At 38.6% G+C, this 24215-nt stretch overlaps 1 protein-coding gene across 1 annotated transcript in view; it reads right to left on the bottom strand.

Annotated features, from left to right (window-relative positions):
* The window catches only part of COG5 (component of oligomeric golgi complex 5), a 338885-nt gene that overhangs the window by 309596 nt on the left and 5074 nt on the right, over positions 1 to 24215 (bottom strand). The window contains exons 2-5 of the mRNA XM_063098584.1: positions 23684 to 23823; positions 20241 to 20298; positions 15632 to 15686; positions 15454 to 15523 (exon numbers count right to left, since the gene is read on the bottom strand). Coding sequence (XP_062954654.1) covers positions 15454 to 15523; positions 15632 to 15686; positions 20241 to 20298; positions 23684 to 23823 — 323 coding nt within the window. The remainder of the gene's footprint in view (positions 1 to 15453; positions 15524 to 15631; positions 15687 to 20240; positions 20299 to 23683; positions 23824 to 24215) is intronic.

Here is a 24215-nt window from a genome sequence, read left to right as displayed (position 1 = left end):
ACATTAAGAGTTGTTATTGAAAGGTGTTGATTTATTCCTAGCATTTTACTGGTTGTTTGGTTGTCTTAGGTGTCTTTTGTTCCTTGCTTTCTGATTTACTGTTTGGTTTCTGTGTTTGTTGGTTCCTTAGGTTGTAGACAGCATTTTTGTTTGATTGTTTTCTCTTCATGAATGCCATTTTTATTATACTAGTGGGTATTGATTTTTCTTGGGTTTTTATGGCAGTGGTAGTTATTTTTCAGGAACCAAACCCAGTACTCCCTTGAGGATTTCTTGTAAGGGTGGTCGTGTGGTAGTGAACTCCCGCAGTTTTTGTTTGTCTGAGAAATATACTATTTGCCCTTCATTTCGGAAGGATAGCCTTGCAGGGTAGAGTATTCTTGGCTGGCAATCTTTGTCTTTTAGTATTTTGAAAATATCATCCCATTCCTTTCTAGCTTTTAGGGTTTGTGGTGAAAAGTCTGATGTTAGCCTGATTGGGGCTTCCTTATAGGTGATTTGATGCTTCTCTCTTGCAGCTTTTAAGATTCTCTCTTTGTCTCCGTTTTGCCAATTTGACTATAACATGTCTTGGAGAAGGCCTTTTTGGGTTGAATACGTTTGGAGATCGTTGAGCTTCCTGGATCTGAAGATCTGTGACTTTTCCTATACCTGGGAAGTTTTCTGCCACTATTTTGTTGAATATGTTTTCAATGGAATCACCATTTTCCTCCCCTTCTGGAATACCCATGACTCCAATATTTGCGCGCTTAAGGTTGTCTGATATCTCTCTCAGATTTTCTTCAATGTCCTTGATTCTTTTTTTTTCTTTTTTCTTTTTGTCTGCTTGTGTTATTTCAAACAGCCCATCTTCAAGTTCAGAGGTTCTCTCTTCAACTTCGACAAGCCTGCTGGTTAAACTCTCCATTGTGTTTTTTATTTTGCTGAATAACTTCTTCAGTTCAGCAAATTCTGCTACATTTTTTTTCAGGACATTGATTTCCTTGTACATTTCCTCTTTCAGATCCTGTATACTTTTCCTCATTTCATCATGATGTCTAGCTGAGTATTCTTGTATCTCATTCAGTTTCCTTAGAATTATCACTCGAAATTCCTTGTCAGTCATTTCAAGGGCTTCTTGTTCTATAGGATCTAGAGTTTGAGATTTATTAACTTTTGGTGGTGTACTTTCTTGATTTTTTGTATTTCTGGTATCTTTTTTTTGATGTGTATTCATTGTGGCAGGGGGTTTCACAGTCCACCGGTTTGAGACTAATGACTAACTAGGATGTTGCTGTGGTTGCCAATTTCGTATGGCTACCTCCGTGACTGCTCAGTTGGCCTCTAGTGCCTTGTGTGTGTGGTTGCCTCGGGTCTTGGGCTTCTCCAGGGAGTCACCTTTCTGGTCAGCTTGGACTCTGCTGGGCTGGTGGATCACGTACCACAGGGTGTGTGATCTCTGCTGAGCTTTCACTTCCTGTGCAGGACTTCTCCCTGTTCCGTGTGCTCTGGCCCAGGCTGTTCGATCGTGCAGTGGCGACTCCACAGGGTGTGTGGTTTCTGTCGAGTCTCCGCCTCCCTGGCCGCACGTCTCCCCACTCTGTGCGCACTGTGCTGGGCTGGGGCGTGTCTTCTGCAACCCTCGTCTATCAGCTGGGCCTTCAAAACCCTGCTCGGCACCGCCTCGCCCAGGAAGTCTACCAGGTTTCTGCTAGGCACAGATGACCGGTCTCTCTGGGTGCCTTTGTAGCACTGTGTAGATCTTTCTCGGGTCTTGTTCACCTTTGTATCCCCCCGGTATAAACCGAGTCTAGTGCCCGCCTGCAGCCTGCTCTCCGGCAGGTTCAAGCGGACCTGGGAACTCTCCTACCACACTATTCCCAACCAGAAATTCGTTAGGCTTTTTTCCAAACTGGTGGTCGCAGAGATGGTATCTGCCTCCCAGTAACAGGAAGTTTACCGGGGCCGGAGTCCAGGGTGTGGTGGAGTGACAGTCGGCCCGCCCGTACTTCCTTGCCCTCCCGACACTGGCCGGGGACGTCCCACGCCACCAGCCCCGCCAGAGAACCGCGGAGGGAGTAGGAGGGGAGGCCGGCCCGCAGGCTCCGGAAAGCCCCGCGCCGGGCCAAGCAAGTGGGAAGGCTAAGTGATGGCCGAGCCGGGCGGAGCTGCCAGCACCTGGGAAAATGGAGGCAGCCCCAGGGCAGGGAGTGAACCGGTGATGCAGGCGGGAGCCGGGTGGGTGTCAGCCCCCCGAACAGGGCTGGGCCAGGGGTCACTCACAGGGCTGTGCCAGGTCAGGCCCTCACTCTCTCCCTCTGGTTTGTCGCCTTCCCCGTTCTCGGCCGCTGCCCCCTTGGGCTGTTCAATCGCGGCGCGGCTCGGGCGCTCCCAGGAATCTTCTTTAATGCCGGCCTGAAACCTCGAATCCTGAATAGGGCAGCTGGCCACCTTCAGCGTGGCCCCGGCCTCCGGAATCCTGTCTGCATCCACAGCAGCCCTGGCGCCGTGTTCCCTGTTTAGAGACTCGCTTTTGCAGCTAAGAAACAGTTCTTTTCCTGCTCCACACTTCAAAGCTGTTGCCTACAAATGGGGCAGCCTCTCCTGCCGGGGGCAAAGTGGCGGTCAGCCCCCACGACCGGCCAGCAGCAGCAGTCCTCCCTTAAGAGATGGCAAGAGGAAGGTCCACAAGTTTCCCGGCTGCCTGAAGCCCAGTGGCCGCCTTTTCCACCTCAGCTACTCCGTGCCATCCGCCGCAGCCACCGCCATCTTGAAACTGACCTCAGTTTTCAAAATGAAGTAATGGTTTCCTAATATCCACCTATGATGAACAATTTGTGGGGGGGTGGGGGGGGGGTAGTGTTGCTATTATCATGAACTTACAGATTTAAATATAATGAGGGATGACAATCCATTGCAGCTCTTATCCTTACTGATGCTCAAATCGTCTTATTTTGGCAGTAGGAACCTCTGAGAGTGATCAACTATACTACTTTACTTGATACTGAGAGGTTTCCCAGGATTCAGGACTTTCTGTGCTAAAACAGACAGTTGGTCACCCTCCAGCCTCTTCAAGTTAGTTCCTGAGTTCCTTTGTCATGAACCTAACATTTAAAAGCTCCATTAGTATCTGATATAAAAATGTTCCGGGATAGTCTTATACATTTCATACCCCAAACCTGGAATCAAAGATTTCTCAAAGAAGTCCCACTTTCCTTTAGTAGGAAACAAACAGCATTTCAAGACCACACTCTGGAAACTAGATTTGCTTATTTCTGGGACTTTTCCACAGACATAGCCAGGAAATGCCAGAATTAAAATATCATATAAATATTCATTTGCTTTATTCTACAATACACACAAAATACTCTCAGATTAACATTATACATATACATACATACATAGATATAGATATATATATATATAAGGTATATACTATTTTAAAACAGAATTAAAATAGCTCACAAGTTCATCATACCAATATTTCCAATTAAAAATCAGAAGCACAGGGTGTTTATTTAACCTTCTATCTTATATCTGTATATAATTTCTTCCACACTGATACTCCTAGATCTCAAAAACATAGGCAATAAGAGAATTAATGTATAATTATGCATTTGCTTTGCTGCACAATATACAGAAAACAATATCTGATTAATAAAACCAATGCTACAATAAAAAATATGATTGCTGAAAATCGTTTAAAAGTTTTTCCGCATATGCTCTCCCCACATATTTTTTTTACAGTTAAATTCTCTTAGTCAAAACATATAGTTACATACAAAACTCTCCTTTATAACCCTCATTTAATCCTACTCTACTGCTCATCACTAGTCTTTACTTGCATTTATGTATCTCTAGTTATTTTGGTTGTCTGAAGTATATTGTCTATTAGATTCCTTAAGAAAATTTCATGGAAATAATATTACCTACATTCTTGTATGTTGATGGCAGTCTCTATATTGAAAATCAGTGTGGCTGGTGTATCAATTATCTACTGCTGCATAAGAAACCAGCCCAAAACTTAGTAGCTGAAAATGATTTATTACACACACTGTGGGTCAGAAATTTTGCAAAGATTCAGCTGCTCCATGTGGTGCCACCTGGAATCACTCACTCTGCTGCATTCAGCTAACTAGGCTGATCCAGATAGTACAAAAAGGCTTCACTTACATGTCTGGAGCCTCAGTGGTTCTTCACCTGTCATTTCCACATGGCTAACTTGGACTTCCTCACAGCATGGAATTCCCAAGGTTGTTAAACTTCTTACATTAATACTGGCTTTTCCAGAACAGAAATACGAAGGTACTTAAAAAAGTTTGTGGAAGGATACATATTATCATTTAATTTTATTTTTCCACAAACTTTTTGAAGTACCCTCGTAAAAGTTGCTGAGCCCCTTAAAGGCCAGGACCCAAACTAGCACAGCATCACTTCCACCAGCAATTAAAATCTGTTGAGTGACAAGGATGTTCTGAGTCCGGGAAGAAAAAAAATGTTCAAAGGAATGAATATGAGAATTTCTAGCACATTCAGGAACATAGTAAGTAGTTTAACATGACTAGTGTTCAGGGTAAATTTTTTTAGAATGACAAAAGGTAAAGTTGGTCAATTTAAGCAGATGCCAGAATATGAAGGAGCTTATGTGCCATACTAAGAAGGTGGGACTATTCTATTTCTTGATACAAAACTACTGAATAATTTTATCAAGAGAATAGATAGATCTGATGTTTGTTTTATAAAGATGAGAGATGAGTTTCCTATTTTGTAACGGCAAACTAGGATATTAACTTCCCACTAAAAACAACTAAAAATGTATATAAAATGTAAAGACATCTAAAAAGATCAAAGAGAGGACAGCACAAATAGGAATATCAGACCAAAACTAAAGCAAAAAAGGAACTCAAAGAGAAAAAAAGCAAATACAAGTGGTCTTCAAAAAGTTCGTGGAAAGATTATCTTTTAATTATATTTTTCCACAAACTTTTTGAAGTACCCTCATACACTTGTAATATAAAAACATTTGTTAATCCTAGAAAACTAGAACTGACATTTTGAGAGCCTCTGAGGCAAAGGAGGGGTGGAGGGTTAAAGTTGATCGAATTTAAGTTAATGTTTGTCTTGAACTGGTAGTGATTCCTAATGCCACAGAAAACAAAACAAATCCTCTCTGAAGGACTCAGATATTAAAAAAAATAATCTTTCAAATAAAATGTCCAGCACACAACAAAAGGCAACCAGGCAACTAGGGAAATTGGATTCCATAGACAGAACCAGCAACCAAAGTCAAACCCACAAAGACTACAAACACTGTACCAGATTCAGATAATAAAATAGCTCTGGAGAATATTTTCAAAGAAACAAAAGTAATAAAAAATAAGACAGGTGATGTAGCATTTTAGAAAAAGAAAAAAATAGAACTCCTAAAAATAAAAAACACAATGACCAAAATTTACGAAAATAATGAATAGACTAGCTTAAACACAGGCTATAAATAGCTGAAGAAAAAATTAATGAAATGGAGGACCAACCAGGGGGGGAAAAAACCCCAGAGAACAACTTGGAAAAACAAAAACGCAAAAATTTTTAAGAGAGAGTAAATGACTTAGAGGATAAAATGGAAAGTTTGGCATACATTTCATCAGAATCTAAAGAAAAAGGAGAGAGAATGGTGTACATTTGAAGAAATCATGGTTAGAAATGATAAAAGAGACAAACTCATACAGTGAAGAAAAAAATGAATTCTAAGCGATATGAATAAAAAGAAACCACATCTGAAACTTCAGGGAGTCAAAACAAAGTGAAAATCTTAATAGAAGCCAGAGGAAAAATACAAATTACCTTCAAAGGCCATAGTCAGAATGATAGCTTCTTAATAACTAATTTGAAACACAGTGGAATGATATTTTTTAAATGCAGAAAGTAACCAAGAATTCTACAAGGAAGGAAAAAAAGGAGGAAGGAAAGATTACCCAATTTAAAAATGGGCAAAGAACTTGAATAGACATTTCTCCAAAGAAGATACATAAATGGCCAATAGGCACAATAAAAGATGCTCAAATCATTCATCATTAGGAAAATGCAAATCGAAATGACAATGAGATACTACTTCATACCCATTAGGATGAGTATTAAAAAAAGTGTTGGCAAAAAGAGACAAATTGGAACCTTCACACATTGCTGATGGGAATGAAAACAGTGCAATTGCCTTGGAAATAGTCTGGCATTCTTCAAAATGTTAAACATAGGGTTAGAATATGAGCTAGCATACTTTTCTCAGGTATATATGATATGAAAAAGACTTTTCCACACAAAAAAATTATACACATAAAAACTCGCTCAGAGCCGTCTATTCACAGTAGCTAAAAAGCAGAAACAGGCTTCCGGTCAAGATGGTGGAATAGACGGTCCCCAGCATCACTCTCTCCCAATTTACAACTATTAAAAATCAACCCATTTACAACTATTAAAGAACAATAACAACCAAGCTGGGGCTGCTAGAGCTCAGGGTAAGAGGAGGAGAGACCTACGGAGTACATGAAGGTGGGAGAAGCCATGATGAGAGGAAAAAAACCCACTCTGTTTCATGCTGTGGCCACTGTAAGGCTGGAACTGCTGAATGCATGGCACAGTAGCCGGCAAAAGCTGCAGCTGTGCCTTTCAGATGAAGTTGCTTGGAGGTGGCAGGGGAGAAGAGGGCTGTGGTAGCCCCCAGGCCAGCAGTACCACCAACATGTGGTTCCCATGGACCCACATAGGAGCGAGGAGCCACAACAACTGAAAAAAAGGAGCCACTCAGAGGCTGGTGAGTCATCGCAAGGGACCAGAGCATGGCCTGTCCCGTGGGAATTGTTTGGAGCACTGGCAGTGGGGGAGACGGGCCCACCGGAGGAACACTGGGGCACAGCAAGGACGGCTGATCTGCCCCCCAACCAGTGCAGGACCACTCAGAGGAGACTGGTCAGGTATATAGAACTGCAAGGGGTGCAGTTTGATGAAAAGACTCAGGCCCAGACCAGTGTTTCTATACCACAGGTGCACCAGATTTCACCAGATCTGGAAGTACCTATAGTCAACTATTAAAACCTGAGCTGCACAAAAAGCCTTCCCTAGGGAATCAGCAGCAAAGCAGCAATTTAGCCCAACCACAGAGCTCTAGTACAGAGCTCTGGACCCACAGGAAGTTCCCCCACTTTATTTTATTTATTTTTTTAAAAAGATGACCGGTAAGGGTAGATCTTAACCCTTGTCTTGGTGTTGTCAGCACCACACTCTCCCAAGTGAGCTAACTGGCCATCCCTATATAGGGATCTGAACCCATGGCCTTGGTGTTATCAGCACCACACTCTCCCAAGTGAGCCACGGGCAGGCCCAAGTTCCCCCATTTTAAAAGTAAGCAAAGGACAACAAATTAGTAACAGTGAAGAGTTTAAGTGGTGGGAACAGCAAATAATCCAACACAGAACTGAAAGAAAAAACAAAGTACCCATAACCAGAGACAAAGTTTGATAACTAGTAAAGGTCTCATTTCACCAAAGAAGACCTATAACACCTAGAAGGACTGGAAGTCCCCTGGGCTACCAAGCAAGGAAGGGAGGAGGGCCTGGGGCCTCAGCCATGCCCCCCAATACCAGCAACAAGTCCCGAGGATGGGGGCCTCAGCCACACGCCCCTGACAAGTGCAACCACCCCAGTGACAACCACTGAGCCACCATAGGAAAAGCCCTGGACTCTCTCAAGCCAGGGTGGCAGTGGGCCGAGGGCTTCATCCACATCCCTCCCACACGAGCAACCAGCCCAGAAGTGACCACCAAGTTGCTGCAGGAGGCGCCCTAGGCTCTCCTGAGCCAGGGTGGCAGGGGGTCGTGGATCTCAACCACGCCCCCCATCCATGCTCAGCCAGCCCTGTAAGTACCAGGAAGCCTCAACAAGAAGGGCCCCTGGTTCTTCAGCTGGGGTGGTGGGGGAAAAGGGCTACTGCCACACCCCCTTGACATCTGCACCCAGCCCAGCAATAACCAAGCCACCTCTGGAAGCCTACTGGTCTCCCCTATGGGAATGTGAGGGGTGCCACAGAGCTCAATCACACCCCTCCTTTTTCCTCCTTCTTCCCATCCCATTTCCTTCCCCTTTTCTCTCTCCCTCTCCCTCCCAACTGCTCTACATCGTAGAATGTAAGAAAAAAATTTAATAAAATTAAAAAATAAGTAAATAAATATAAATAAAAAAATAAAAAGTAGAAACAACCCAAATATCCATAAACTAATGGATGGATAAACAAACTGAATGGATAAACAAAAATATGGTATATTCATACAATGGAATATTATTCGGCCACAAAAAGTAGTGAAGTACTGATATATGCTACAACATGGATAAACCTTAAAAATATCTTCCTAAATGAGAGAAGCCAGACACAAAATGCCACATATTGTATGATTCACTTAATTGAAATGTCTAGAATAGGCAAATGCATAGAGAGAGACAGCAGATTAGTGGTTGAGAGCTGGATGTGGCGAAGTGGGCATAGGGAATAACTGCTAATGGATACAAGGTATCTTTTGGGGTAATGAAAATGTTCTGGCATTTAGATAGTGGTGATTAAATACTACATTCACAAGATACAACCTTGTGAATATTATAAAAACCACTCAACTGTATACTTTAAAGTGGCAATTTTATGGTATGTGATTTATAACCAGATTTTAAAAAATGAAGGCAGCTTCTTACAATGATGGGATAATAGGGTCTGATTTACCTTTCCATTTTAAACAACTGGAAAATTAAACAAGATATATGAAATAATTTTCAGACAACAAGAATAATTAGACAATAGAAAGCACAGGACTGTGATACCTAAGAGAAAAAAGAAAATGAGCTTAAAAATTATCTTGGTTTACTGCTGGGAGACAATTTTCAAGCTGCAGCAAAAGGAAGGGAAAGGCAACCAAAAGATGATAGCCTCTCTGAAACGGGGAAAAAGATGAGACTTTAGGTAAGCCAAAAAAGGTAGTCTGTGAGCAGAGAATTGAAGAGAAGCTGCACAAAGGGAGATTGTGGAGATCTGCTGAAGGATGGCCTCAAGTCTCTGACTGAGTACCAATCTGTACATGAGTGAGTGAGAAACACAAAAAAAGAAACACTGAAATAACTTACAGAGCTCACACATGTTCCCACCAACCACAGTAGAAAGACCTACTGGTAAATAAGGCTAAACTAGCCCTAAGACAAAGGTGGCTCTGGAGCTGCACTAATGAAGATTTAAAAGCAAACTTCGAAAAGATCAAACTGACTCAAAGTAACTTAAGTGTGAGCCAGGATAAAGCCCAACACTATTAAAGGAAATTTGAAACAATCTAGTACCTCCAAACATAAAATACACATTTCCAAATTTAATCAAAAATTACCAAGTATGAGGGACCGGTTGGTGGCTCACTTGGGAGAGCATGGTGCTAATAACACCAAGGTCAAGGGTTCAGATCCCCATATTGGCAAGCCACCAAGGGAAAAAAAAAAAAAATTCACTTAATCTAAAGATTACCAGGCATGCAAAGAAGCAAAAAGTAGAGCCAATCCACAAGAAAAAAGTCAATCAACAAAAACAAACTCAGAAATAACAGACAGAAATGCTGAAATATCTATTATAAATATGCTCTATATGTTCAAGAAGGTAAACAAAAATATGAATGTCATAACAGACACAAGAAGATGCAAATAAAAATACTAGAGATGAAAACTACACTATGTAAAATTTAAACACACACAGGATGAGAATAACAGCAGATGAGACACTTTTAAAAAGATGAGAAAATTCATAAGCAATTCCAGGTAGACTATAGATCTAAACATATGAAGCAAATGATATAGCTTTAAGAAGACAATATAGAATATCTTCATGACTTCAGGATAGGAAAAGTTCTCTAAAACAAGACAGAAAAATACATAAAAGAAAAACTGGGGAAATCCAACTTCTATCCATCAAGACAGGGGGCAGAGGGAAAGAGAAGGCAAGTCCAAAGGAATATCTGGGACCGGCCCCGTGGCTCACTCGGGAGAGTGCGGTGCTGATAACACCAAGGCCCCGGGTTCGGATCACATATAGGGATGGCTGGTTTGCTCACTGGCTGAGCGTGGTGCTGACAACACCAAATCAAGGGTTAAGATCCCCTTACCGGTCATCTTTTGAAAAAAAAAAAAAAAAAAAAAAAACAAAGGGATATCTGAATCACATACATTAGAGGACTTATACCATGTATTCAACCTCCTTATTAATTATTTCCCTGATAAACAAAACCATAATGAGATATCACCACACATCCAACATATTGATCACTGGGAAGCCTGGCAACACTAAGTGTTGTCAAGAATACAAACCAACAGTAACTCTCATACTGCTGGTATGTGTGGCATAACCATTTAGGAAAAGAGTATGGCATTATCTAATAAAGTTAAAGATCAAAAATCCAATAACCCAAAAGTCCCATTTCTAGGATATACCTTACAGGAAGGGGTACTTACATGAGCCAACATATTTGTACAAAACTTATCACAGCAGTATTATTCATACTGACACCAAGCTGGAATTAACCCAAAAGTCCATCAGCATAGTACTCATATAATGGCATATTCTACACAATGAAAACCAACTAAATAACAAGCAACATGGATAACTATTAAACTGCATACTACTTCTTTAAAAATGTAGAGTATTAGGGCCAGCCCATGGCTCACTTGGGAGAGTGTGGTGCTGATAACACCAAGGCCACGGGCTTGGATCCCTATATAAGGATGGCCGATTAGCTCACTTGGGAGAACGTGGTGCTGACAACACCAAGTCAAGGGTTAAGATCCCCTTACCAGTCATCTTTTAAAAGAAAAAAAAAAAAAAAGGTATTATAACATAATTTTTTTTTTTTTTCTGACCAGTAAGGGGATTGCAACCCTCGGAACGGTGTGGTCCGCACCACGCTCAGCCAGTGAGTGCACTGGCCATCCCCATATAGGATCCGAACCCGCAGCCTCAGCACTCCCAGAGTCGCACTCTCCCAAGTGAGCCACAGGGCTGGCCCATAATTTTAAATGACAAAACCAATGTCAGATGTTGACAAATGACATCAGCAATATGGCAAAATAGGACTTCCCAGCTCTCCAGCTTGCAGACACATCAATTTGAACAACTATTCACACAAAAATACCTTTGCAAGACCTAAAGACCAGATAAGATATTACAGTACCTGGATATAGCACAGAAATAAGAGACACATTTAAGAGGGTAGGAAGGACAGTTTCACATTACTCACATCATCCTTCCCCCAAACCTAAGCAGCTCAGCACAGAGGCAGATATCTTCTGGATTGGGGAAGAAGGAAATGAACACTGTACTTTACTCCAAACCCCAAAACCAAGCCTTCCGCAGTAAAACCCAGCAACAGGTAGTCCTCCATAGCCCCAGACTCCAGGCCAGTACTTGCAAACCAAGTCTCCAAACCCACCCACTCCAGATTGGCTCCAGACTTCAGGCCCTCCCCACACCACCCATCAATAGGCTGCCCCCCCCATCCCCCAGAGTCATGCTCCAGGCTGATCCCTGCAGCCCCAGGTTCCAGTAAGGTACTGCAGACTCAGTCTGCAGGCCAGCGTCTGCAGCCCCAGGCTTTGGACCCACCCCAGTCCTAGTTCGGTACCCACAGACCAGACCCTGCAGCCCCATTCTCCAGACTGGTCCACATGGCCCCATAATTCAGGCCTGCCCTATTGCCAGGTAAGTACCTGTGGCCTCAGACACAAGACCTGCTCCCACAGACACAGGCTCCAGGACTGCCCTAGAAACTCACACACTAAGCCAGTCACTTTGGCCCCACACTCTAGCAGACCCAGAGTCCAGACCTCCTCCAGCAGGCCCAGGGTCCAAGCCCAACCCAAAAGAAGCCAACAGTGGGCTGGGTCCTATGGCTATAGGACCCAGGCCCACCCCAGTGGCCCCAGGCTCCAAGCAGGATCTGGATTTCATGGACCTACCTGCAGGCTAGCCTCCAGGCCAGTATCCACACACCCAGGCTCCAAGCCTTCCCAGCTCAAGACCAACCCCAGGTTCTAGGCCAGTTACTATCCAGGATCCAGTGGACCCAAGGTCCAGGCCTACTCTAGCAAAACAAGGCTCCAGGACCAACCCTGCAGACCCAGGCTCCAGGCTGGCCATGGTGAATCCAGGACCCAGCCTCGACCCACAGACTCAAACTCCAGGCTGGTTAGCTCAGTTGGTTAGCGTGTGGTACTGATCATACCAAGGTCTGGGATTCAATCCCTGTACTGGTCAGCACAAAATTTTTTTTTAAAAAATTTTTTTTATTAAAATAAAATAAAAACATACAAAAGAAAACTCACTGGTAAAAGTAAGTACACAGTCAAATTCAGAATACTCTAATACTGTAAAGGTAGCGTGCAAATCACTTATATTTTTAGTATGAAGGTTAAAAGATAAAACTACTTCAAATAATCATAGCTACAATAATTTGTTAAGGAATACACAATAGAAAAAGATATAAATTATGACATCAAAAAAATAAGATATGGGGATGAAAGTAAAAGTACAGAGTTTTCATACATAATCAAAGTTAAGCTGTTATCATGGTAAAACAGGCTGTTATAACTATAAGATGTTTTATGTAAGCCTCATGGTAACCACAAATCAAAAATCTATAATACACACGCAAAAGATAAGAAGTAAGAAATCAAAGTATACCACTATAGAAAACCATCTAATCACAGAGGAAGACAGCAAGAGAGGAAGAAGATACAGTATCTAAAAATCAACCAGCAAACAATTAACAAATGGCAATAATAAGTCCTCATCAATCAATAATTATCTTGAATATAAATGAATCAATTCTCCAATCAAAAGACATAAAGCAACTGAATGGATAAAACATCAAGACCCAACTATACGTTACCTACAAGAGGCTCACTTCACCTTTAAGAATACATATAGACTCGAAGTGAAGGGATGGAAAACAATATTCCATGTAAATGGAAACCAAAAGACAACAGTCATAGCTATACTTAGATAAAACAGAATAAACAGCAAAAAAGAAACAGAGAAGGACATTATATAATTATAAAGGAGTTCAGTTCATTAATAGGATATCTCAATTGTAAATATATATGTATGCAACACCATAGCACCTAAATATATAAAAGCAAACATTAATATATCTGAACGAAAAGACAGCTACAACACAGTAATAGTAGAGGACTTTAGTACTCCACTTTCAGCAATGGACTGATCATCCATACAGAAAATCAATAAGGAAACAGCAGATCTGAACTACACTCTAGACTAATGGACCTAACAGATATATACAGAACATTCCATCCAACAGCAGAATACCCACTTTTCTCAGCACACGTGTAACATTCTCCAGGATAGATCATATGTTAGGCCACAAAGCAAGTCTTAGTAAATTTAAGAAGATTGAAATCATATCAAATGTCTTTTCTGACCACAATGGTATGAAACCAGAAATAAATAACAGGAGGAATTTTGTAAAATTCACAAATATGTGGAAATTAAACAACATGCTCTTGAACAACCAATAGATCAAAGAAGAAATTTAAAAGGGAAATTAAAAAATATATTGAGACAAATGAAAATGGACCCACAACATACCAAAACTTATGGGATGCTGCAAAAAACAGTTCTAAGATGGAAGTTTACAGCAATTAATGCCTAAATCAAAAAAGATCTTAAATAAAAAACCTAATATTAAACCTCAAGAACTAGAAAAAGAACAAAGTCCAAAGTTAGAAGGAAGAAAATAAAGAGCAGAAATAAATTGAGACTAGAAAAATAGAACAGAAAAAAAAATTGACAAAACTAACAAAACTAAGATATGGTTTTTTGAAAAAAATCAACAAAATGAACAAACCTTTACCCAGACTAAGAAAAAAAGAAGACTCGAATAAATACAATTATTACAACTGATATCACAGAACTACAAAAGATCATAAGACTATTGTGAACAATTACATGCCAACAAATTGGATAACCTAGAAGAAATGGATAAATTCCTGGACACACACAAGCTACCAAAACTGAATCACAAAAAGATATATAGTCTAAACAGACCAACAACGAGTAAGGAGATTAAAGAAGTAATAAAAAGTCTCTCATCAAAGAAAAGCCAAGGACCTGATGGCTTCATTGCTAAATTCTACCAAAGGTTAAAAGGTTTAAATAAGAATTAATACTAATCTTCAAACTCTTCCAAAAAAAAAAAAGTAAAGAAAACACTTCTAAACTCATTTTACAAGGCCAGCATTATCTTGATATCAAAGACGGAGACACTACAGGAAAATTAAATTACAGATCAATATCCCTGAGTAACACAGATGCAAAAATCCTCAACAAAATACTAGCAAACCAAATTCAACAGCACACTAAAAGGATCATTCTCCATGATCGAGTATGACTTATCCCGAGGATACAAGGATGGTTCAACATAGGCAAATCAATAAATGTGATATGCCACGTTGACAGAATGAAGGATAAAAACTATATGATCATCTCATGAGATGCAGAAAATGCTTATGGCAAAATTCATCCTTTCATGATAAAAACTCAACAAATTAGCTATAGAAGGAATATACCTCAACCCAATAAAGATCATACACAGGGTACTTCAACAAGTTCATGAAAAAAATGGGATTAAAAGATAATACAAATCTTTCCATGAACTTTTTTGAAGAACCCTCATATGACAAGCTCACAGCTAATATCACATTCAACAGTGAAAGCTGAAAGCTTTCCCTGTAAGATCAAAAACAAGACAAGAATGCCTACTCTGGTCACTTCTATTCAACATAGTCCTGAAAGGCCTAGCCAGAGCTATTGGGCAAGAGAGAAATAAAGGGCATACAAATTGGAAAGGACAAAATAAAATTGTCCTTGTTTGCAGACAACATGATATTTTATACAGACAATCATTAAGACTCCACCAAAAAAACTGTTAGAACTAATAAACAAATTCAGTAAAGTTAGAGGATACAAAATGAACACACAAAAATCAGTAGTGTTTCTATACACTAACAATGAACCATCCCAAAAAGAAATCAAGAAAACAATACCATTTATAATATCTACAAAAAAATAAACTACTTAGAAATAAATTTAACCCAAGGAGGTGAAATCTGTACCCTAACAAATATAAAATATTGATGAAACAAATTGAAGAAGACACAAATAAGGTAATAAATTATTATACACTGCAATAATAGAGTAAAATAATTCACTTGAATAACAGTTTAGATTTGTATTTTTCAAACTGGGTATCTTTTTTAAGGCTTTTTAGTATTTTTCTTTTTCTCTCATGTTCTGTTCCCATTCTCTTATTTCTTCTGAACTCATACTCTTGAGATGTGCCCACTTATAAAAACAACATGAATAATAAAGTATAAAGAAATAAAAGGAGAACCTACCTGAAGTCTTGCTAGCTGTGCAGTACGGGCTACTATTTTATTGTATGGCTCAACAATCTTTGCTTTCATCCTAAAGGGAAAAAAAAAAAAAAAAAGAAGAGTAAAACTAAAGTCATTTTCAAAATATCATGGATAAAAATACTTCCATTCCATTTATTTATAATATGAACAATGGTACCTATCAACAGCTCCTTGTAAAGCCCCAATTCTCGTCTGCATCATCTGAAGAACACCTAGGAAAACATAACAGCTTACATTGGCTTTATACATTTATAAGGGTTCGAATTAAGTAAAAAATTAAAATAACACATATACATATATAATTTTAATTTTTTCTGCTACCATCCTAATCTAAACAACCAATATCTTCTTCGTGCACCATTATAAAAGCCTATAAAGTAGTCTCTCCTTCCAATCCTTGCCCCACAAAAGAAGCCTGACAGGGAGTGAGGAGAGACTGGGTATGGAGTTTCCTTTTGGGATAATAAAAAAATGTTCTGGAACTAGAAAGTGGTGATGGTTGCATGACATGGTAAATATACTTAATGCCACTGAATTGTACACTTTAAAATGGTAAATTTTGTCATGTGTATTTTACCACAATTACAAAAGAAAAAAAAGTCTGAGTGATCTTTAAAGGTTCAAATTGTATCATAACATTCCTCTGCTTAAAACCCCTCCATGGTCTCCCCTTCACTCCTATAACTCTTATAAATTAAAACTACAGTCCACATCTTAGTATAGAAGGAAGGCCTTGCATGATCTGGAAATAGTATACTCTCTTCCTAGTATACTCTGTCCAACTCTCACCCCCACACTCCTACTAGATAAAGTCTTACTATTTCTCCAAGCCTTGGCTTATGGAAACAATTACCAAATCCCCAACTAATTTAGATTCTGTCTTTCTCTTCTACAACACACTATACTTTTACAGTACTTCATGACACTAGTTATATATGTTTAATGTTTTATTCCCCCACTAGACTATAAAGGAAAATACCTTTTTCATTCACTACTGAATGATCAGAGCCTAACTCAGAATAATTCCCAGGGTAAGTAGTCAATAAATATTTGTTGAGTTAACAAAGTATGTGCTATATAAAAAATAAACATGAATAGCAAGCATATTATTGCCTTTATTCTCTAGGTTTAAAACATGAAGACATTTTTACAAAATTGTGAAAATATTTTTAGAAAAATAGATCTTAAATTTTATTATCTAGGCTATCCATTACTACAGAGATTTAACTATTTTGAATTCCACTCTTTAAAACTCAGTTTCTATATTTAACTAGCATAGTTATAGTTTTTAAAACGTAATATTCTAAATAATTTTAAGTATGGAAATGTTGTCATATATTAAATGAAGTAACATTAGAACTAATAAACATTCAAGGGCTGGCCCATGGCTCACTCGGGAGAGTGTGGTGCTGATAACAACAAGGCCACGGGTTCGAATCCTGTATAGGGATGGCGGGATCATTCACTGGCTGAGCATGGTGCTGACAACACCAAGCTAAGGGTTAAGATCCCCTTACAGGTCATCTTTTTTTTTTAAAAAAAAAAGAACTAATAAACGTTCCTATCAGCATACAAGTATGTGTTAATATGGCTCAGTCCAACAGACTTCTCTTTGGACCTGAGCATTCTCACTTCTCTGATGCTTTTATGATTCATTCAGTATAAACCTCCAAGAATGCACTGTCCTTACTTGTTATCACCATTTCCTTACATCTTAATCTCTCCACAACCTACTCTCAATATATTTTCATAAGTACTTCACCCAAAACAGATCTTATCAAGGTCACCAGAAATCTCCAAGTTGTCAAATTCTATTGACAGTTCTATCTTTATCTTGTTCAAACTCTCAGAAATTCAGGACATAGGTGACCACTCTCTCCCCAAAACATTTTTCTGTAGGCTTCCAAGTCATCACATTCTCTGGGATTCCTCCTAAGTCCTTAGTTGCTCCTAGTTCTATTAAATCTCTATAGGATGAAGTACCTCCAGAATTGATCCTCAGCCATCTTCTCTTCTCCATTTACAATATTTCAGAGATTTCACTCAGTCCCAATGTTTTAAATACTATCTGTTCAATAAAATACTGATTTCATACACACACACAAGCCTTGAACTCTGCTATGTCAAATTTAAGATATCCAAGATAACTTCTGCCACAGCCCATCATAAATCATAATCTTCTTCAGTCTATCCCATCTCAGTTACTCATATCAACATCCACCCAATTTTTTAGACCAAAACCCTAGGAATTATTCATGGTGACTTCTTTCCCTCAGCCCTTTCATCTTCTACCAAGTCCTTTCAGCTCTGCCTCCATTCTACCCTACCCACTTCTCTCTCTTTATATCCACTACTCTAATCCAAGGCACCATCAACTTCAAATATTCTGATAGCTTCCTGATTTGAACCCCTGATTCCACTCTTGTCTTTCTATAGAGTCACCAGAGTAAACTATGTAGAGAATTAATCTCACCACACAATACCCTGATTAAAACCCTCCCACAATCTACCACTGCATTTAGAATAAAATCAAAATTCCTTTCCAAGAACCTCATCTATTATTCTCTCTCTCATTCACTAAACGTCAGTCATTCTGACCTTCTCTCTGCCCCTCAAACAGGCCAAATTTATTCCTGCCTTCCCATTCATTGTTCCCTAAGCCTGCAATACCCTTCTCCCTAGACTTTACACGATGGTTCCTTCTCATCATTCAGATCTTGGCTCAAATTTTATCTTCTCAAAAAGGCTTTCCCTGACCATCCTAGATAGTAAGGAACTCCCTTTCTTCCACCCCATTACCTGTTTTATTTTCTTTGTAGGCCTTACAAATATCTGAAGTTTCTGTTTGTACATTCTTTTTGTCTACCTCCCAACCTGGAACATAAATTCCATAAGGATAGTGACTTGGTCTTTTGTTCACACATGCCTGGCACCTAACAAGTTCTCAATCACTATTTGATTAATTGAGTGAACAAATGAATGATTAATTAAGTGAACAAATGAATGAATGGGGTTATCTCTTCTTAATAAAATAGGTTTAATAAATATTCCTCAAAATTCCGAGAACAGGGAACTCTATTGTTACAGCTGTCTGGAACCTGGCAAATTATCAAAGTAGTATTTGAATGAATGAATGAACAAAAAAAATGAATTGGGGGCATTTTTTAAAATAAAATAGGCTTAATGAATGTACCTCCAAACTTACATGGCACAATTTTTACATGTCTGGGAAAAAAAGCAAAGGAAGTAGAAGCTGGGATAATTCTCAAATTTTCTAATACATGTATATACCATACTTACTTTCCAGCTTCTCAAAATAACATTTTAATAAGTGCTTAGAAATACATACCATGCTAAAATGAATATTAATCAATTCATGTTTGGACATTTTATGTTTAAATAATTTGGAAAACATTCTAAGATTATCATAGGAACTCAAAAAAGCCAGCCTTTGTATTCTATACACTCATCCAATGGATAGTCATTCTAACTCAGTCTAACAGACTATTTCAAATGCTGTAATCCTTGAAAAGCATTCTGGGGAAAACAAGTAATTACAGAGTTAAAGCGGATATAAGAAAACCACAATGAGAAATATTTCTGTTGTGAGGATTCATTTATACCTATACTCACTCAGAATGAATATGCTACCATGCCATCCTTATAAATATTTATAAATGAATTTGTTTAAAAAATTACCATTGAAATATTACTTGCTTTCTGAAACCCATATAAATATGATGAGATTAAAAATATATAATTTCCAATACTAAGTCAATCAGTACTTAGAGCCTCTTAATTTCCCCAAGAACGTAATTGGATATCTATCTACACCAGATTTTCAAATAACAAACTATTATTTCTGAAAATACTAAGTTCTTCATCAGGATGTCTTAGAAACATTGTGTGGGCTGAGAATAAGTTAATACCTTGAGAGCATGAAAAATATGGGGGAAAGCATTAAAGAATATTTTATCACAGAATATTTTATCTGTGAATTTGATCAGCATAGGAAAAAATGCCTTAGCTTTCTTTTGATGTGCAATGATTAATTATAGTAATCACAACACAAGTAATAATGTAAAACACAATAGTAACATTTCGTATTTATGAGATGTAGTTTAATCAAAAGAGAATAAAAAATTCATTAAAGATTTAGCCAAACAAAAATAAGAGGATTTATAAAAATGAAAATCCAATGTATTATCATTCTACTATACTTTCATTGAAAAGAGTTTCAAAGAAAGACCCCAAGAAAGGCAAAAAGAAGGAAAGAATTCAAGCCTACTTCTACTACTAACCACTCTAGCAATTCTGATTTTTTTTTGTTTTGATTAACTAACACTCACAGGAGCATTAAATACATGCAGGCATTGTTCTAAGCATTTTGCTAACTCACTTACCTTTAGAATAATGTTATATCAGTGCATATTAATTCCACTGTTTTATAGATAAGAAAATTGAGGCACAGAAAGATTAAGTAACTTGCCCAAAGTCACACATCTAGTACGTAGCAAAGCAAGTATTTGAACCCAAATAGTTTAGCTTAGGAGTCAGCAAAGTTTTACTGGAGCACAGTCACACACATTCCGTTTACATATTTATTATCTGGCTGCTTTCACTCTACAATGGCAGAGTTTAGTAGTTGCAACAGAGACTGTCTGGCCTGCAAAGTCTAAAATACTTACTCTCCGATCCTTCAGAGAAAAAGCTTGCCAATTCCTGGTCTAGCTCTATATAATCTGTAATAGTTAATAGAAATATACCTTCTAAAGACTCAATCCCAGTTGCTTGTGCCAGTAAATCTTCATGTCTTGCAACGACCTGAAAATCAAGAATAAATAACCAGCATTTGCTCTAATTAACTATTAGGTATCTTTCTTCGTAACCACAATGTAGAATTGAAGGGCTCTCTCTGTGTATAAAGGGAGCAAACACTAATACAAAAGAAAGTAATACAGGTTATGAAGGTGTATTTGAGATGAATTATTACCAGGAACACATACATACACTTATATTTCAACACAGAGCAGGAAGAGATACAACTTTTCACGACCCCTGACAATCCACTCGGTCTGCTATGACAAAATACCTTAGGATGGGTAATTTATAAACAACAGAAATTTACTGCTCACAGTGCTGGATGCTGGGAACTCTAAGATCAAGGCACCAGCAAATTCAGTGTCTGGTGAGGGTCCACTCCTCCGTAGATGGTGCACATCTTCTATGTGTCCTCACATGGTGAAAGGTATGAACAAACTCCCTTGCCTCTCTTAGAAGGGCACTAATCAACACCTAAAGGTCCCACCTCTTAATACTATCACATTAGGGATTAAGTTTCAACATGGGAATTTTATGGGGACACAAACAATCAGAGCATAGCAAGCCCCTTGTTCTCCTAATGGGATGTGCAAGACGAGTTGCACCAAAATGGAAAAAACAGCTGATTCTTGCCACACTTTTATTATGCTTTCCCTTTAAAGAATGTTTTCAAAAATCAGGTTCTCTTAATTCTTTTTTTTTTTTTGTCATTTTTCGGTGACCGGAGTGCGCCGAACCCGCGGCGGGAGCGTTGCCGCGCTGCCAGCGCAGCACTCTACCAAGTGCGCCACGGGCTCGGCCCAGGTTCTCTTAATTCTTTAGCTTAATTCAGCATCAAGGCCACATCCCAATCTAGAAAGATAAAGTGACCACCTATTCTTGAATATCTCTGTTTCCAGCTTCCCAATGTCACAGCTAATCCTCTTCCCTAGAGAAGACTGATAGGTTTAAGAAAATTAGGGCAGTATGAATGGCCATAACAAAAAAACAAAAAGGTTAAGAGTTAAAAGCCACACGCAAGAGATTCCTAGGAACATCAAGAAATCATGCAAATCTTTAGAATAATATGTTTTGTACACTTTATTCCAATAAATAAGAAGTTTCATGTCTAGCCTATAAACTGAAGTTCCTCATCAACAAAGGTTGACTCACTGGAACCCCTACATCTTTCACTTTGTCCTGTTTCAGATATCACTGCCATTCTATCAAGTCTCTTTCTATTATATCCATCTAAAATAAGTGTTACTTTTGGTCTTAGATGTCTTTTATCCTTAAGGTTGCCAGAAAATGTCTGAATTTTCCTTAGTCTATTGATATGGTCATCAATGTGTCCATCTTAAAAAGACTAATTTTCTTTTAATTATCTATTCTCCTTTATCCCTTCTGATACTTTGGAAAGGTTGAAAAGCCTAAAACTATACTTTCATAGATTCCCTTACAGCCAATTAGATGAAATTCCAAGAGATACAGAAGACAGAAGAGAGATGAAAGCTACCTTCTTACTGTTCCAGCTAGTAAACTAACCCAAAGCCTGACAACTAAAAGCATTTTCTACAGTTGGCCAATAAGCTCACTCAGTAGAGTGTGGTGCTGATAACACCAAGGTGAAAGATTCAGATCACCATACAGGCCAGCCTGCAAGAAAAAGGAAAAAAAGAAAAAAGCATTTTCTAAATATTCATCAATTAATATTGAACTCTAATTTTATATTCAGAATTTCAGAGTTAAAGAGACTTTAGAACTCATCCCAGTCCTATCTAAGATGTTCTTCCAACTGATAAAAAATGAAGACACAAAAAGTTTAAGTGGGTATATCTCAGGTTATACCAGATCTAGATTTTCTGGTTAAAAAAAAAATGCATTTGTTCATTCATTTAAATATTTTTTAAGTAGCTACTAAGACAAAAGGCAACACTAGGAAGTATGCCATTAAACCACCCTACAAAAATTACAGAATTATAGAAGAAGGAACCTTCAAGATTATCTACTCCAATTGATAGGAGGTAGTCTTCCTGAGTTCAGGTTTCAGGACACTCCCCTGGGTCTCAAATCACTCTCCTATGACTCAAGCCCCATCTCTCAGTCCTGAGCTAAGGTGACCTGTGGCACCAGCACATGGATGTTGAAACCACAGAAGGCAGACTTGTATAATCTCAGTGGCCAAGCATGCTCAGTAAAAACATTTATCCTTGAGTGTGGACTTTGACCAATGAGCATGCTCCAGAAGAGACCAACTGAGCATGTGCAAGACTAGCTTTACAAAACTGAGAACTGCCTCCTTAAATATTCATTAGATCGTATGAACACATGTAGATAGTGAAACTGTAAAAGTAGAATCAAGGAAGAAGGTGGGACCATTACTGTCTCTCTGGAGCCAGCCCATACTTCACCTATGGGGTGTATATATCTTACTTTTTGTGTTAAAGTTGCCACTGGCAGGCTGCTGTTCACTCTGGAACCAGTCTGCACTTCGTAAAGTGTGTATTTCTTACTTTAGTATTAAACTTGCTAAGGCCACCCTGTCTCTGGAGCTCGGCTGCACTTTCCCTGTGATGTCTGTATGTGTTATTCTTTACATTAAACCTGTTTTCATTTCCTACTATGACTCTGCTTTTGAATTCTTTCTTATGGTGGAATCAAGAACCTGGTAGAGGACAGGGTGAGTTGAGGCCAGTTATGGGACCTCCCCAGACCCTTTCTCCTGGTATCACAATATCTTCCTCCCTTGTTGAGTGGGAGGGGGGGAGGGAGGAGGGGGGGAGGTTTCGGTAATGGGCCACAATAATCAACCACATTGTATATCAACAAAATAAAGAAAAAAAAAATACAATATCTTCCTCTTCTTACTCATTTCAACCCATTTGATAGATTTTAAAAAGGCTCAAAGACATTAAATGACATAAAAGTCAGTCAATAGCATAACTGAGATTAGGATCCATTTCTTAACTCCCCACATTGTGTTCTATCCACCACACTTATTAACCTCCTGTAATTTAGCAATTTCTACACTTTGTGCTCATAAAGCGTGAACTACTGATGAAACATCCCAATTTCTCTTATTCATATGGTTCTACTTCTAAAATTCCATTTTTTATTATCTTCAAAGACATACTATTTTTTGCCCACTATATTCATTGCACATTAGTTAAGGTAATGAACAGAAGTATGAATAAAAAGGTTCTGGAGAGATGGGTATATTATTTTTTCAACTATGAAAAAGTAATTTACAGAACACTTTTCAGAATGTACTTTAAAAAATAAGTTATACTGGTAAGTTATGTATTTGTTCATGTAAATATGCATTTAGATTTAACAATAATAAGATTTCAAAAATGCTAAATATCACTTTAGGTTGAATAATCTGTACAATCCAGAAGACTGGAATTACCTGTAGGTGTAGTTCTTTATCCAATTGACTGATTCCTTGGGCAAGTTTTGCTAGTTGTTCAGCAATTACAGCTTGATGAATAGATTGGGAAGTATAAGTCTTTACATCAAAGTCTTCATTTAAAAAATCACTGTAACACTCTGGGGGGAAAATAAAAGCAAAAGTTCTTAATCACCCTGTACTAAACTAGTTATTAAACATAGAACAATTACAATAATAATTAACAAATTTTGAGGTCTTCCTATACACTAGGTACTGTAGTGAATGCTCCATACAATAATGAGGAGGAAGTGGAACGGGCAACTGCAGAAGAAAAGTAGTAATACTCCTGAGAGTTAACTATGTGCCACGCACTGATCTAAATACTTTCCACATATTAACCCATTCAATCCTCACACTACCCTGTTGGAACTACCATTTCCCCATTTCACAGATGAGGAGATAGGTACAGACAGAGAATGCAACTTGTCCAACATAACTGTCTGAGATGTGAACCCAGGAAATCTATTTGCAGTGCCCACACTCTGAACCT

Source organism: Cynocephalus volans, chromosome 6, assembly GCF_027409185.1.
Source record: "Cynocephalus volans isolate mCynVol1 chromosome 6, mCynVol1.pri, whole genome shotgun sequence".
Taxonomy (NCBI): domain Eukaryota; kingdom Metazoa; phylum Chordata; class Mammalia; order Dermoptera; family Cynocephalidae; genus Cynocephalus; species Cynocephalus volans.
This window is presented reverse-complemented; position numbering and strand designations above follow the sequence as displayed.